The sequence below is a fragment of the Physcomitrium patens genome, chromosome 2 (assembly GCF_059467195.1).
Source record: "Physcomitrium patens ecotype Gransden chromosome 2, ASM5946719v1, whole genome shotgun sequence".
NCBI lineage: Eukaryota > Viridiplantae > Streptophyta > Bryopsida > Funariales > Funariaceae > Physcomitrium > Physcomitrium patens.
Window position 1 is genome coordinate 14,589,627 of NC_143411.1, and position 18,207 is coordinate 14,607,833.

General features: G+C 36.6%; 1 protein-coding gene across 2 annotated transcripts; it reads right to left on the reverse strand.

Moving 5' to 3' along the window:
- Positions 1-10,545: 10,545 nt before the first annotated feature.
- On the reverse strand, positions 10,546-17,735 carry LOC112278871 (7-hydroxymethyl chlorophyll a reductase, chloroplastic). Of its 2 annotated transcripts, XM_090247516.1 has the most exons (20): positions 16,945-17,735; positions 16,730-16,783; positions 16,205-16,280; positions 15,999-16,083; positions 15,736-15,847; positions 15,263-15,347; positions 15,012-15,053; positions 14,662-14,740; positions 14,464-14,515; positions 13,995-14,057; positions 13,626-13,723; positions 13,375-13,410; positions 13,016-13,077; positions 12,718-12,745; positions 12,481-12,560; positions 12,192-12,261; positions 11,914-11,971; positions 11,471-11,535; positions 11,102-11,196; positions 10,546-10,827 (listed from the first exon to the last, which is right to left on the reverse strand). In XM_090247516.1, exons 4-20 carry the CDS (start codon positions 16,011-16,013, stop codon positions 10,731-10,733), a joined length of 1,137 nt encoding a protein of 378 aa, XP_090103642.1. In that variant the 5' UTR covers positions 16,014-16,083; positions 16,205-16,280; positions 16,730-16,783; positions 16,945-17,735; the 3' UTR covers positions 10,546-10,730. The 2 variants fall into 2 exon arrangements, with proteins under 2 accessions (XP_090103642.1, XP_024368500.1); XM_024512732.3 differs by lacking the exon at positions 16,730-16,783 and having other exon boundaries at positions 16,945-17,707.
- Positions 17,736-18,207: the final 472 nt, after the last annotated feature.

Here is an 18,207-nt window from a genome sequence, read left to right on the forward strand (position 1 = left end):
TTCACCTGCTATTCGGTGGATTGAGCAAGACACTGCTGTCAGGGACCACGGTTGAATTCTCGAGGACAATGCAAAACCCTGTGTAACGATGACATAACGACACATGCAGCAAGATCGCATCAACGGCATTATCAGACGCAGAAGTGTGCAATGTCGACATACAGCCGGAAGAAATCAATGGCATCCACAGAATCCACAAAATGACATCATCTCTAATGCATGTCGCCTGCAAGTAACAAAGTCAAAGCTCACCCGGAATCAACTAACGCCTCGGACCACGCATCCGACCACCCGTTTGCACAGCTGCAGGCACATACAACGTCTGAAGACGGCTCATATAATGACACCCACACTATGCTACTCAATATGTACGTTTCTGATAAAGATTCGATCTAGGCAACCATTTCAGCACCCAACTCCCATAAAACGTAATTTTGGTGAGTATCTTTCTTTTAGTGGAATGTTTCGATAGTGTGGGCACTCTCCAGAATTCTGCTTCGCTTGGCGGTCGATGATCAGCAATCAATGCATGAGAAATATGAGTGAACTACAGCTACGAAGATGCTTCGTTTGGTTCTGTCGTCGAGGATTCCGTGTCCAGCGACCCCTCCTAAGAATGGTAAAATCCAATTCGGCAACTACAATGGTCAAGTGCGTGACGCACTAGGTGACGATCGAAATGGACTTTCGCCCTCTTTTTACTCAAATAACACTGTCGTCATCGTCGGTATGGACACACGGAACACATGACTGTCTCATCTTTGCACTTATCCCCAAACCCTAATTACTAGTTAACAAAAAAATGACAATTTTTTTAATTTCTTGATTTTCTACTTACAATTAATTTATGGGCATTCATGCGGATAGCATGGTTGGAAAATGGTATTCTTAAAGATGGGTTTTAAGTCGGTAGAATCATGTGATAATCTTTATTGTCTATATTTTATTTCAAATGGACTGTCAACTGACCATGCAAAGAATCAAAAAAATTGAGTGGCCTTTTGAATTGTTGTAGTATATTGCTGTTGTTGTATTTAGTTTTATGTTTTAGTTTCGGATTTTTCCTCTCTTTAATTCTAAATTCTTGTTTCTGCTAAATACAAATGATCCTGCTACTCAAGCCTGCTACTCAAGGGAATCTAAGACCCATTTTGACACTACGATTGGATTTACATTTGCTGGCAGATTTTGATGCTTTTGACCATTGAACGAGGAGCTTTGAATGTGGGTTGGAGGGTATCAATATTATTTCAGGGTGAGGGGAATGGTAGATGTCTCTTCTCAAGCATAATCTATTAATAGACATTGTAAATCTATTGCAAAACAATAGAGTCTTCACAATAAATAAAACAAAAGAAAAAACAAGAACCAAAATATAAGGAGGATTCTAGACATGGAAGAATTAAGTTTTGAGAGTCCTTTCAAGTATATTTGTGAAAACTTGAAGCAAAATAATGTTTAAAATATTTCAAAGATTTTATAGTAGAACACAGTTACAAAAATCAAAGATAAGTAATATATAGCCATGACCAAGATGACTTGATGCACCTTTCATTTCTTTTGGCCAATCTATGCTTCCAATAACATGATATCCAATATTTGGATTGACATTGATTTTATTCACTTAAAGTTGTATAGGATTTTAAAAACTTGGTATATCATAAGAATACTTATAGTATCATACACAATAAGAAATTTCAAGAAAAAAATGTAGCAATATATTTACCACTACGTCATGTATAACATGATTATTTGTGTCACATGCAACATATTCATATTCATATTAATAAAGACATTATAGTTAATTATTATATCTATTTACTATTAATAAAATAATACATAATTTATCTAAAATCATCCACATAAACAAAAGATACTTTGCATAAATGTTATAAATGTTGTGAGTGTATTTGACTTTTTGTATTGTTGCTAAAAATCCAAATATTTAAATGTAGTGCTAGTATTTTAAACAAATGTATAATTATATTAGAAATAAGTTATGTAATTGCACTAAAAGTAATATAAGCTTAAATTGAAATGTTATGTTGTCAAGGATAAGAACTCGATGAAAAAATAATTCAGATAAGTGAACCTTCAGTCAAAAAGAGGTAACAAAATATATATAAACAAGTATATATATTGAAAGAGAAACTGGAATGGCTATTGCCAAAAGAGAAGAAAACTAGAGACCCTTGAAACTAGACTAGAAGCAAGAAAGGAATTGACAAGAGTGAAGAAGCCTTCACTCTTGTCTCTATATATACTCTCTAACTAAGGGCTACGTGGCGACATTCTATAGGACCTCCAATATGTGTTGACTTTGTAGGGCACATGCCTTGACTTACAAGGCAAGTTTTTCTACGTGTGGGCCACATAGTTAGCTTGATCTTCAAGTTAACAACATGTGTGGCACATGGCCAACTTGTTGACCACATTTCTAATCCAAAAAGTCAATTAAAGACACCTATGAAGTCAAAGCAGCGTCTAGGAAGTCTCTAGAGAGCTTTCATATTAAATATTATAGAATTAACTTACTTTTACCTACTTTTACTTACTTCTATCTATTTCTATATGTAATTATTAGCTTACATGATTATGGCCATGACATTATCCTCCCTTCTAGGAACGAGTTCCACGAGGAGTGGTCATCATATGTTGAAGAAATCTATAATGCGACGAATTGTATTTGCCACATACTCTGATCTCTGTTCTCTTCGAAGATGATTGATAGGGCCTCTCAACCATCGGTAGTGTCCCATACCAGGGTGGAAAGACCACCCAGTTATTTGATCATTGTTGAGGCCTTCGTAACTTCCTTCGAATAGAATATTTGGAACACCATCAAGAGTTGTTCCTACCTCTAGCAAAATCACCAAACATCGGAGTCCCTTCCCAAATCGTGATACCAAACGCGTTGTATCTCACCATCTATTCGAGGAAGAACATGTCGTTCTTAAGGATCTTCATTTCGATTGCGTCGTCTTGAAGGTTGTGACAATCGTAATGTCTCGTCCGACAGGTCAGCAAATGAAGGCTCTTGAGTTGAATCCGCTGGTTGTTGGTTCTCCATTTCCTGAGCGCCACTACTACAATGAAGCTACGAACAAGAATTGAAAGTAGAATGTTATCTTGCCTAGATGTTGTTTCTTTTATAAAGAAGGTTTTTATCTTGATTTTGATGGATGTCGTCGATGAAAAGCCTCCACCGCCTTTGCTGCATTTGCAAGATTCTTTATTGGCTTCCATGTGCATTCACTAATACCATATCCACGCGAATGGACAAGATATTCTAATTTATTTCGACGTCGCCTTGAATCTAAGACTTCTTCTACTTCAAACTCTTCATTATTGTCCACTTCTATAGGAAGAGGTGGAGCTTGTCGTCTTCTTGGTATGTCCACTATCTTGTATGGTTCAAGAAGAGACACATGGAATACTGGATGGATTTTCATTGACTCCGGTAGATGTAAACAATATGCAACTGGATTGATTTGTGCAGAAATAGAAAATGGTCCCAGCCTTCGATAGTCCAACTTGTCACAAGGACAAGTGGTCTTGATATTGCGACGAAGTAGCCATACCTTATTACCTAAGATGAATGATGGTTGTTCCTTTCGATAGACATCCGCATTGGTCTTTTGTTATTTTTGAGCCTCTTTTAACTGTGCCTTCATCGTTGCATGTAGCTCTGATAAATGAATTGTCAAATCTTTCGCAGCAGGATTATCAACTTTTGAAAAGTCAAAAGTATCAAGTCGTGGATGATAACCATAATTAGCAAAGAAAGGTGTTTGTTTTGTAGAAGAGTGTACCGTGTTATTGTAAGCAAACTCTGCCAATGGCAAAAGAGTTGTCCAATCATCTTGTTGGTAATTAATGGTACATCTTAAATATTGCTCCAAAACTTGATTAACACGCTCCGTTTGTCCATCAATTTGAGGATGGAATGCCGAAGATAGTTTTATATCCACTTTAAGAATCTTGAAAAGAGTCCGCCAAAATCTTGATACAAATTGAGTTCCCCTATCTGATATAATATCCTTGGGTAATCCATGATAGCGATAGATATTGTAAAGAAAGAGCTTAGTTGTTTCTTCACCTGTGATAGTTTTTGTACATGGTACAAAATGTGCCATCTTGGTAAAATGATCTACTATCATGAATATAAAGTCATAAGAACCTGAGATTCGAAGATCCGTGATGAAGTCCATAGAAACAAAAGACCATGGTTGTTCTGGAATGGGTAATGGCTGAAGAAGTCCAAAAGGTTGATGACGAGGAGTTTTTGATCTTCAGCAAACATCACATGATTGTACAAAATCTTTAACTGCCTTCCATATTTGAGGCCACCAAAAATCCCTAGATATCAGCTCCAAAGTCTTATTATATTCGAAATGTCCTGCTACTGGGAAGTCGTGACGAGCTTGAAGAACACGTAAACGTGCTTCTCCTTCTGGAACATATAGGCATCCTTCGAAATAGAGTAGATTGTTCTTGAATTCAAATTTAGATGGATCATGAGATTTAGAAGAATTGTTCTTGATATCATGAACAAGAGGGTCTGAAGACATACTTAATTGGACTTGCTTAAAGAAAGTTAAATCAACAGTCAATGTTGATTTTATTGCTCGGAGATGAAATTGTTCCAGCTTCAAGAGAACCATTCTTTGTTGCTGAAAAGCTGCATCTCCTTCTTTTGATGCAAGATAAGAACTTCTAGACAAGGCATCAGATAAACCTTGTTGTTTTCCTGGCCAATAAGTGATGATGAACTCGAATCTTGATAAAGACATGCTCCAACGAGCTTGGCGACGATTTAATACGCATGCTGACATAAAATATTCGAGGTTCTTGTGATCCGTATACACGGTGACTAGACTAGAAGCGCCTTCTAGATAATGACGTCATTCTTGAAAAGAATCCACAATTACAAGAAGTTCTTTGTTGTGGATCTCATAATTGATTTCTGTTGTTGAAAATTTTCTTGAATGAAAGGCTATTGGATGAAGTTTTTCATTTGTTTCCATTTGTGATAAAACCGCACCTAGAGCAAAGTCCGATGCATCTGTTTCCATAAAGAATGCTTTGAAAAAATCAACACGATACAAGATTGATGCAGAAAGAAAAGCTGTCTTCAAAGATTCAAAAGCAACTTCCGCTTCTTGATTCCATTGGAGTTTGTCTTTACAAGTCAAACGTGTAAGTGGAGTTGCAACTCGAGAGAAGCCTTTGATGAAGATCCGATAGTAGTTGGCAAATCCCAAAAAACATTGGACATCTCTTAACAGTTTTTGGATCTTCCAATCTATAATAGTTTGAACTTTCTTAGGATCCATCATGAGTCCATCATTTGAAATGATGTAATCTAAGAAATCGACTTGAGTAGTGTGGAATACATACTTTTCTATCTTGGCATAGAGTCCTGCATCTCTTAATTTTTGTAACACATGACGAACATGAAGTTCATGTTCTTTTGGATTCTTAGAATAGATCAAGATGTCGTGTAGATAACATACCACAAAATCGTCCAAAAACTCTCGAAAAACATCATTCATTAGATGTTGAGAAGCTGCTGGTGCATTTGTAAGTCCAAAAGGCATGACGTTGTATTCAAAATATCCATACCTAATTCGAAACGTAGTCTTCCATTCATCTCCTTCTTTGATGCATACTAGATTGTATGCTCCTCGAAGATCTATTTTTGTATAGATCTTAGCTTGATTCAGCTGATCAAGAAGTCCGGATATTAAAGGTAGTGGATACCTGTTTTTGATGGTAATCTTGTTGAGTCCTCGATAATCAACACACATCCGCAATGATCCATCTTTTTTCTTCACAAATAGAATTGGAGCTCCTGTCGGAGATTTAGAATGGAGTATGAAATTCTTGGCTAGATTTTCTTCAATATACTCCTTGAGTTCAGCCAACTCATTTTGTGATAAACTATAGATTGGTCCGAATGGCGGTTGTGCTCCTTCTTGAAGGTCAATTGAGCAATTATAGGGACAATGTTTCGGGAGTGTATCCGCATTCTTTTTTTCAAGTACATCTTGAAATTCTTGATATTGGCTTGGAATGCCACTTGAAGTCTTTTCACTAGTAAAAATGGGTGTAGCATAAATAATGTATGGTGATTCTTTCATAGCAGCATGCAAGAAAGTTTTTGCACCTATAAATACGGGTTTAATTGAAATGGACTTATGACTCTCTACTTGCTTAATTACACTGTTTGTTATACTTTTAGAGAAAGTAAGAGTTTGGGAAATCTAGTCTATTTGAGGGTTGTATTTTTCTAACCACGATAAACCTAAAATAATTGGATTGGAGGGAGATCTAATGATATTAATTACTACAAAACTATTATGACCATTGATTATTACTTCTATAGGAAGGGTTTCGTGAGTAATATCTCCAGAAGACAATGGACGACCATCTATGACTTCTACATGAACAGGTTTAGTTTTCTTTACTAAAGATATGCTATGTCTTTTAGTAAATTCTTCATCTAAAAAATACGCTGAGGCTCCTGAATCTAACAAGGTAGAGTCTTTTAATGTTTAGGTCCTAAAATAACATTTAATGTAAAACAAGGAGAGGGTTCTGAGGAGAGAATAGGACCTTTACTAGAAGTTGTGCAAGGTTCCAGCCGCACGGTCCCTATTGTAGCTGGACAAACTCGTTTTCTGACATATTATCTTCTTTCACAACCATACTCCTCATTTTGTAATTGTGTCGTTTCTTTGGACAATGTTGAGTAGTGTGCTTTGGTTCTCCACAATATAAACAGAATCCTTCTTGACGACGACAAGTCTTTTCTTGCTCAGTAAGAGGTTTGAAACGTACTGCATCAATTTGCATATCCTCTACTTCCGAATGTATGTGTTGAAGAGGTGTTGGTGTTGCCATTGAATTATAGTAATGTTGAGGTCCACTTGTACGGTTCTCAGATCGGAATTCAAAAAGGCGATTGTCGCACTTCACAGCAAAGTCAATTGCTTGACTCAATGTTTGAGGATCAGGTAAGTTGAGCATTAATTTTTTTATCTCATATTGTAATCCGTAGAAAAATTGGCTAATAAGTGCAACATCATTCCACTTGATATCAATTGCAAGTTCTCGAAATTGTGAAGCATATAACGTTACTGATCGATTGCCTTGTCGTAAAATAGTGATCTTATTGGTTGCAACACGAATTGCATCATGTTCTCCATACATGGATTGAAACTCCGCCAAAAAAGCCTCTAAATTATCCAATATTGGATCTTGTTGTTTAAGAAAAGATGAAAACCATGATAAAGCCGAATCTGAAAGAAGCGTACCAATGAATCTAACTTGTGATCCTGGAGTTGGATAGCTTTGGGGTTGAAGTTCAATCACAAGTTACACTTGATTGATAAATCCTCGAAACTTGGATCTGGTGCCATCAAACTTCTCGTGTAGGGCAATTCTTGGTTCTCTAACATTTGAAGGGCGTTCCACCATAGGAGAAAGGACATATTTTGGTGCAGATGTTGAAGTAGCTCCAACCATTTCTATATCTTCACTTCTTGTCAATCTTGTTGCTCCTTGTGGTGGTAAATTGAGTTGATGCATTGCAAGCATTAACTCCCTCAATTGCTCTTGCATTTGTGTCATTGCACTCTTCATTTTAAGTAGTTCTGCCATGATAACACTTAGAAAAAAGAAGATGTCTAATATCGCTCAAGACAAATAGAAGAGAGGACTTGCGGACAAAGAAAATACTAAGGACAATATCAGTTTAGAAGAGGGTAATCCGCAACTTCTAATACGCTTATATCTTATCAAAAAAAAGGAGTAATCCACTCTTAATTAAGATTAGACAAAACTCTGATATTGTAGGTGTACTCTTGTCAATCTGTCAAGGACAAGAACTCGATGAAAAAACAATTCAGACAAGTGAGCCTTCACTCAAAAAGAGGTAACAAAATATATATAAACAAGTATATATATTAAAAGAGAAACTGGAATGGCTATTGCCAAAAGAGAAGAAAACTAGAGATCCTTGAAACTAGACTAGAAGCAAGAAAGGAGTTGACAAGAGTGAAGAAGCCTTCACTCTTGTCTCTATATATACTCTCTAACTAGGGGCTACGTGGCGACGTTCTATAGGACCTCCAATATGTGTTGACTTTGTAGGGCACATGCCTTGACTTACAAGGCAAGTTTTTCTATGTGTGGGCTACATAGTTAGCTTGATCTTCAAGCTAACAACATGTGTGGCACATGGCCAACTTGTTGACCACGTTTCTAATCCAAAAAGTCAATTAAAGACACCTATGAAGTCAAAGCAGCGTCTAGGAAGTTTCTAGAGAGCTTTCATATTAAATATTATAGAATTAACTTACTTTTACCTACTTTTACTTACTTCTATCTATTTCTATATGTAATTATTAGCTTACATGATTATGGCCGTGACATATGTGTAGTACCAAAGTGATAAAAACACACTTTGCATAAATAAAAATATAACATTTCATATATAGAATTTAAATAAATGATTAAGATAGAAAAAATAAATAAGATAAATTGAAATATAAAACACAACCATATTAATCTAAATATCTCTAAACTAATCTAGGTTGATTATTGTTACCATCATTCAACTTTTGTACCATGAGATGCCATGATTTATATCTATTTACTTACTTATTTATTTATTCTTTAAATAATACTAGATTTTTACATTCATTGATATTATCCTTTCATTTAAAACATACATTTCAAGTATTCATAGTTTTTTTTTTTTTTTTTTTCTCTCTCTCTTTATAGCTCAAATATTTCCGAAATTTTTCAAGAAGAGTGTTATTTGTTTTTTTTTTTTTTTTTGTTTTGTTTTGTTTTGTTTGTTTGTTTTCTTTTTTATTATTATTTTTATTTTTTATGTCTCAATGCATACAACCATTTATTTGTATTTAATTATTTGTACATATCCCTAAAAATATATCACATACCTAATGTTGGCATGGGATGAAGATAATTTTAGCCATATCTAGCAACAGCAATGCTATATTATGCTTGGCTAGTCTAGTGCAGTCCATATTGACAAAGTAGGTATGTGACACAAGTTTGAGTATACACATGTACTCTCATTTCAATGCCATGCCCTACATTATGTATCTGTATATATATATATATATATATATGTATATATATCTGAACATAAGAAAGTGCATTTATAATTGGATTGGATTTTTTATTAAATAAAAAAAAAAAGTATCAAATCTTTGAATTGGTTCTTTAATCTAAAAAAGTTATTATGGAAATAGAGTTGAGAGCAATGAAGATTTGCTATACACTTAAAAAAATCAAGAAAGAGATAATTTTTATCTTGAGTGGTACAAGACAAAGATGATGTTAGCATTTAAGAAACATTTAGAAAAATTATGGAGGATGTAAAAGAAAAACTACCAAGTGTAAAAACTTTCAAAATGAAGAAATAGTATCTATTACAAGTAAATAATGTCTTATAAATTATCGACACTAACTTAAAATTAAATCAACATGTAAGATTTATATTTGTAAAAAATAATAATCTATAGAAGTATATATAATATTTTGGAAAATATATAAAATGAAAATGTTACTTGCCCAAAGTATCCACACTCAATTGCGAGGATGTTACATGTTCGAGAAGCCTGTACCTGCTCTTGATGGTACCTACCAAAGTACCTCAATGGCACGACGTCACAGGAGTAGTAAGTGAGGAGATAAGGTTTAGGCACCATTATGAAGTAGCATTTACTTCAAATGGAGTAAAAGACATTCAATATGTTAGAGGGGTACTTAAGAGTTGGGAAAAGCACTTGGTGGGCAGTTAAGAAGTAGCACCACAAGTTAAAATTGTTGTTGGACTGGCCGTTGTGTAATTTCAACTGAGCAGTAAACTAGTCCTTGCCTTTTATCCATCCTCATGTGTATTAAGCCCAGTCTCACAAGGTTGTGTTCCACGCTTGCTATTAACCTCAAAAGCTCGAGTAACAAAAAACAATATTTAACATCATATTTATCAGATGCAATTTGGTCTATATACAATACATATAAGTGATAATAATTGGTATCAAATCAAATTTGTCAAATAATAGTGATATGAATTAGTACAAGGACAAGAAAGAAATACAAAGATATTTGATAGCAAATACAAGTTCAATGTAAGAAGAAAAACATCTAGACGCACAAACACAATCAATAATTTATTTGTTTATTTTAAAGAGTGTAAATATAGATATATTGAATTTGGGACCCCGGCGGTGGACACAAGAGTCTTCTCCAACGATGACTTCAATCCACGACCTGGAGTGGATGATTGCAGGGCAGCTAAGCTAGACTACGATACCCCTGCTGTACTGGTTAGAAGTATGTATAGACATTCGGGAAATTGGGGCAATTGAGGGATGTAGAGTCGAGGTAGCGTATAGCAGAAGAAGAGACCACTAAGTTGGCAAAGCTTACCGATTGGCTGGCATCAGAGCATGGACATGTGATGAACACGATTGATCTTAGGGGTGAGACCAAATACCACGGGGATCCATTCAAAGGTGACTACCATCAAAGGGCTTAATTTGGGAAAACTAGATAAAGAGTACAATGCTGTAAGAATTTGCCTCCCAACGAGACTTGGTTTCAATCCACAGCTGGAATAATATGCTTCCTAATAATTAAAACGTCCACATGTATCTACACCAATGAAGCAAATCAAGTTTCCAGTTGGATCACTTGCTACTGTCCTCGAGTATCTTATCGATTTCACCATTTTTGTTGTACAGCGACACCAGTTTCTTTGCGTAAGAGGGTATATGTTGATCAGCTCTACATCCACACAACATAGGACAAAGTATAAGTAAGTTTGGTTTTCTCGCTTGTTCAGTTGTTCATTACAGTGGATGAATGGTGTTGTTTAAACAACCACATTTCAGATGCTACAAACTACGGACTTGTGCGAGAAGGAAGGCAACAAATAATTGTCAATTCTTGTAACTAAAACTGCACATGTCCTGACCGAAGTAATGCACGCCTGCTTCTGATTCAAGTTAGCAAGGTACATCATATAAACTTCAAATATGTGCAATACCCATAATGTTACCTCTTCTGTCCCCAAGCTCGATGAACATGAAGGTAATTGCGTATGTTATGATAATCTAAAGAATATCGGCCGAACTCCAAACCTTTCGGTCCTACCTGCAATGAATATTGTGAATTGCCTTTTTAATAAAAACGTCTGAAAACGTAAACCATTAAATTTCCAAAAGAGCCCAAATGGATGTCACATTCGCCACATATTGATATACACACACCATGTAACCTAACAATCAGATTGTAAACTAATCTAGCAATAGTTATATACAGTTTTCTTGATAATGCACTACGATTTCCAGCGACACGACTACAACATAAGCAATACCAGGCTACAAAAGTATTCCAAATCAAATCCAGGCTCGGATGTCATACGCACCAGATTAAGAAGCCACGCAATAATGTTGCCCACAAATCTTGGTGCTGGTTGAGTTTTCTCCTTACCTACAACCATCACTCACAAATATCACACTAAAATGTGAGAATCATGGGCATCAACACATGAACTTAAACTTCAAATAGGATTATTCTGTAATTTAAGAGGGACCTTCCTTGGTGATTCAAATGATGCACATTGAGAAAATGATGCATTGTAATTGATTGACATTGAAAAACGTTTAAAAGGAATTGGCTTTGCTTCCATCAAAACTAGCCCATATCAAGAACCACAATTTCCTAGTTGCTACTTCACTAACCATTAGCAGTAAAATTGATCAGAATCCCAGTTTCTGACAATTAGTGAGATGATGTATAATAAACATCTGCAAATAACCCTTCTCATGAGCATGGACACGACCACATTCCAGTTAACGAAGTACTCACCTAATTTGGCTTTATCGTCTGCTTTCACTGTTTCCATTACAAACGGTCCCCTGTTTCCCTGCGAACGAGCAATAATAATTTTTCCATCATAACACATATCCCTCAAGGCCATCTGGAAATTGGGAAACAAAAGCAATGGCGGATGCACACCCTCGACCCCTCTCTACCCCCACTATCTCCCAAATAAGTTAAGTAAATAAATAAATAAATAAATAAATAAATAGTATTTTTCGATGATGATAACAAAAATAATAACACAAAAAAGCAATCAGACATACACTGCTGATTGTTGGTGTAACATCCAGAAGAGGTCGCACTAGATCTAGCATCTCCTTGCCTCGACCATTTCTGCACACGTCAACATCAATTCTAAGTTCTTCAAAGTTTTTAGTTTCGATAATCGGCAGACGCGGATAGGAAGAATTATTTGTTCAAAGAATTATTAAAACAAGGTCATCCAACTTGAATATCATGCTCGTTTCTAATCTGGAACAAGGAAAAGCATCAGCATAGCTTAACTATTGAACTACTTGTAAAGGACATTAATAAGGAATAGGAAGCACTCACCTAACAGTAATGTACTGAGGGTGTCGTGTCATAGGAACCCCTGGATACTTGGGCACTCCCATATACCCGACCACTAAATCCTGTACCATAAATCAAGTCAGCTATCAACAAAAGTGCAAGCATGCGAGAATTGTAGGAACGGACTATCTTTGTAAGAAAACTGTTTCCATAATAAAACTCAAAAACAATACGAACAACTTATATTGATGTAAAAATTAGTCCAAAAATGGAACTTACTGCTAATCCATTTGTGTAATCAAAGCAACTGCAAAATAAACAAAAAATTGTAGGTCAGACACTGGTCAGAAAGAGGAAAAATGTAAGGACTAACCCAATCTATTCAAACTCTCATGCATACACACTAAAAAGACTGATCCAAGTAATAAATAAGCAATTAACCAGCACAGATATGAAATATTTAGTAACTTTTCATTTTTGAAAAATAAATCGTGACGAAAGCGCTCCCTGGTTAAATGCCAAATATTGAGAACGAAAATCATTCATGCCTTACTAATATCACAAAATGGAATACCACCTGTAACACGATGGTGCGATTACATCTGTCAAATCGTCAGCTGGTAAACAGAAATAAGGGACCTGAATATAATCAATTTTCATGTTAGAAAAACTTGCATTTTTCGAAGAATGCCAGGATTTAGAGAATACTTTGCTTGGTTGCAGCAAACTAAATACTGAAATTTATGGGTGGGTGAACCTATGTTAGCATTAATACTGCGTAAGCCAACAGAGAAAGCTCTTGATATTGAAAAAATATGCCGAGCCAAGGAAGAGGCTAGGTCTACGAAAGATCTTGCGCACGGCTTTAACTACTAATACTAATCTCCATATTGTAAAGACTCATAGAGCAACCACCACACATATTTCTGGACTAACCTCCTCATTACGGCCATCTAGATGCTTCAGGTGTACCTGCAAAGGAACAACAGCAACTTGGAACTAAATTAGCCATTCAGATGAATTACATTTAGAAGCACCAAAGAAATGAAGAGCGGACCGGGGAAAATGTCCACATAATCTGGTGAAAGTCATCCACCAAATTCCTTTCTCTGAAGGAACATGGCAATCTTGGAGTCCCTGCACAAATGATTCAACATAACGCAGTATAAAAGCTTGTGATAGAGTGCCTTGTAGTCTTGCATAAACTCATAATGGAGGACCGTGTCCGGATCGTCACTGGCTGCCTTCAGAAACTTGTCAAGTCCCTGTCTGGGGCCATTATCCACTGAGATCAACACAAACACAGCGCAACTTAATAATGATAACTCAGAGCGTGATGTATCCAGGCAAAAAGACACCAAAAATTTTGCCAAACCATGATAGTCTAACATGTTCTAGGATGAATAACAAATACAAGCTCCTAAAAGTGAGATTTGAGTGAACTTTTGTGGATGTATTTCATAAAAATCGGGATATCGGTACTTGAGGACCTTCATGAATGTTTAAGTCTCCTGTCTAACTGCAGAACAATGTGTATCAAGAATAAACAAACTTACCACAATTCGTACCGAGGACGTAAAGCTTTTCCAAACCCAAATGCTTTTCAACGCTTCGTAGTGCTGCCACATCAAATTCAACATCAAGCAACACGTTAGAGAAAAAATGATCGATCTCTCTATGATTTGTAAAATAGATCATTGAGGCATGGAACACGATTAAAATATTAAATGCAGGCACAGGAACAGCTGGTGCCTGTCCCAGCTGGATATAACTGAACTTCGAAGGTTGCTGTAAGCCATCATCATACAAAGGACTGAGAGAATGGTTCATAAATCTTCTAAAATACAGCTCTTGTCAATACAAATTACCCCTGAGAAATTCTGAAGCTGTAGAGAGCAATTTATCCGAGCTGATACGATATTCAACTGAAACAAGTACTCAGCTCCTCACTATACAGGTATTTCCCTGTATCTATATGACATAAAATCTAATAATAATCCATGAACAGTCACATCAGGGTCTTACCTTGAACCTGACATCCTACTCCACAGAACAGTAGACGCTTTACTCCAGCTGCCTGCAATACACAAGTTCTTATCAACATTCAAGGGAATCTCGGTACAAAACATGTATCGACGTTAGAAACAATCATCTTCAGAAAAAAGCAATCACATTTCAAAGAAAATGTAAAAATAATTTTATATGTATGGCGCAAAGGAACACCTCAACAAATGCTAAGGTGCTGAGGTTCGGTGACAAAGTTGGTTTTACTCCTCTTGCAGCCAAAACTTCCTCTGGTGTCCTGTCAGAAAATCAAATTATCCGCTTGCTAATACTTCAGTAGAAGAAAATAATGTCAAGCCTCAAGTCCAAACCAAAGAACAAGACTTGTGTATATCTATAAATAAAACCCTGCCGACTACGAAAACAAAATTTTCTGAAAGAGGTACTAAGAATCTCAATAAACGGCTGTCCCATTTTTAGACTAGAGAACGATTGCGCGTAAGACTTTAACCAAGATTAATGATTATAAGAGATTGATTAGATTGACTTGAAGGATTGAAGAACCATACCTGGCAAGGACTGGATTAGGTTTAAATCTATCTTCAGGATCACTGCATTGATGGAAGCAAAGGATTTTTTTAACAACACACTAAAATAAAAAAATTCTCTACTAAGTCAATTCAGGAAAGGTAACTTAAAAGCCTATCAGTGTCTAGCATTCAACACCAAGTTCCCGACTTCTTACGTTAAACCAAGAATACCAAGGTTCACGATGATTATCTAACGCAAGAATCATAATCAGATGGATAAGGGTCTTCACCTCTGCACACAAATGACAGCATCTACCATATCTTTCCTCAACATCTCCATTGCAATAGTTGTCACGATTCCCGTCCATTGAGCACCTAACACAATTGACAACATTAAATAACATGTTATCAAGTTGATATTGTCAAGGAAGGCACTCTTGTTTTATAGATGAAAACTAGAGAAGTATTATATGTTTGGTTCACTAAAAGCCTACAGAAAAGAAACCTTGCATAAAAGTCATTCTTATTACAACGACACAAAAGTTAGTGGAGACCAACGTAAAGACTGACGAAGGTTCATCTCAAACTGCTTTTCCGTTTCATATTTGTTTACATTCATAAGCTAGTACTCTTCCATCGGCACAATCCCAGAATTCCTTCAATCACAAGGAACAAAATTTGAATTGCAAAAATAAGAAAAGCATTGCTGTGATTACTCGTGTTGCACGCATATTAACTGCTAAAAAGTGCCAAGATATAATACCTTCAACAGGCTCTGTTTTGCGTGCATAGAGCATCTCATCATGCACACCGAAAAACAAGTCCTCCATCGATTCTGGATTACGTCCGCGTCCATGCACCTTTGGCTCCAGAACCTTAAACATACAACCGTGTTTAGGTGGTAATACCATCCTACTATTATTTTGGCATGCACCATTGAAAATAGTACGAAAATTCATCATCTAACGAAGTTACTCAGTCCCCCAAGCTATATAATCACGTAGAGAATCATGATTAGAATGTCACCTCTATCCTCGACATGCCATCCCCGAGAAACGCACAAGCATCCTTTACGTGCGCGATGTAATAAGTATCACAGAGTCCACATTGACTGCCAGCCAGAACCATCTGGTTATTCATAAAATCTTACATGATCATCCACTTGCTGTCATGCACCATAAGATGAATTTCTTCAAACGATAGAATCATATCGAAGCAACCAAGAAACATACCTGCAGTGATCCTTAGCAGGATACGTGGATCCTGGTTTAATAGGTTTGGCTTTCTCTCTCCAGTCGGACGGTGAATCTACAGTAGCAGTTGCATAGCCCAAGACCACCACGTTACTCACACTTAAGACCAGACATATTAATGTTCGCATTTCGGCATGTCTTTTAGCAGAGGCATATAGCGTACAAACTAGACCAGGATAGCTGTACCTTGATACTCACTGCACATGAACATAAGCATGTACAAGTTGTCCTAGTGAAAAAATCCAAGTTAAAATATTATTAAGAGAAATCTCAACCAAGAGAGAATTTGAAGGCATGATCCAAGTTCTGACTATTTCTCAACGAAGGAACTCTGTAATCTTCTTTCATTGGCATCTGTATCGTTAGACATAGGGAGACATGGTACATGGTGCAAAACATTCTTGGAGGTCTTTAAATAAACTATCCTAGTGAGTAACTAGAAAGGCACTGTAAGAAAGCAAGAACTAGCAATTTGAAATATCACGATCTAGACTTGGCGCTTACTTTGTCACCTTGACAGATGCGCAAGTAATACAAGCATGTTTCTTACGAAGAAGTCTGGCAACACAATTATACATAGGTCAAATTCTGACAAACAAATTAATGATCGTCACAGTTAAGATTGTGCAGTCCAATGTTATCTACTTCAAAAACTCGATTTGATACGAAGAAGCAGAACCTTATTGCATTTTTGTGTGAAGACAAGCGGAAAGACTTACCTCCACCACTGCTCGTTTTGGAAGCACGAATCGAGAAGTTCAATTTGGCGTCTTTCATAGCGAGGGCGCGCTTGACACCATGAGTAGGGAAAAAGGGAGACGATGGACTGCAAAGAGTAGAGGAAGCGGAAGGAAGGGGAGAGATCCAGACAGCAGCCATGGCTATGGCCGAGCGAGGATATGCTACGTATTGAATCAAAGACGAGACCAGAACTTAGAGCAGGAGCGGTGGCGGCAGAAGAGATACAGAGAAACGAAAAATAACAAAATCAAAAAAGTGAAAAAACCAAAAAAACAAAACAGAACCGAAAACAGAATTGAGACGAGGAGAGGCGCAGCGTACTGAACCGGAGTTAGAACAGAATGCTGCTCCACTGCTGACGCAGATTAATTGCGTGCGAGGTGCACTTGCTTGCGGATGTTCACAATTTCGATATATGGACTTGCTTAAGTAAAAACAGACAGGACATTGATAGGTAATTTTGCCTCGAAGTGTGTTGCACATGCAATTAGGAGCGCGGAAGATAGATTCATCCAGCAAAGTTGCCTAGTGTGTCTAGTGAGCTGGAGAAAAAGCAACATCCCTCCATCTCCACCATTCAATGTCTACATCTGTTCAGGTGGAATCCATTACAATCATATCCACGGCAGGAGTATGGCCGTCTCGCTGCCGAATTGAATGACAGCGTGCGTGCTCGCACTAGCTTCCGGATGAGAAATACACTCCCTCAAGTCTTCCCTCTCAAACAATCCTCTGGATACAATTGCAGATGCTAAGAGTTATGCCACTCTGCCACCTATCTATCTGAGAACGGGCTAGCAAACTGAGTGTGGCATGGTAAAGTCCCGAAAATTCAGTTAATTCAAGCTTCTAAACTTTATCGGTATGTGAAATGCTAACTCTGTTCGTGAGGACCGTTAAAAAGGACGGCATTATGAACCTGAAGACATTCAAAAGTCCGTGATACTTATCAATCGATGAGGATGTTGGTTAATTCTACTTTTCTTTCTTCTTCAGTACTATTTCCATGTTTTGTACTTTAGTAATATGAAGCATAACATTTTGATCAGTAAAAAATAATTAGGTTTATATAAATAATGTGTAGCAAGAATAATACAAGACAAATCTTGAAAAGATTCCTAATTCATGAAGCCCTTCCTAAATTATTTGAAGGTGGTTTGATAGAGTGTTGTGAAATTAGAAGATATTTGTTTAGGATGACTTTTGGTACTTCATTGCAAATACATTGTAATATGTTCTAA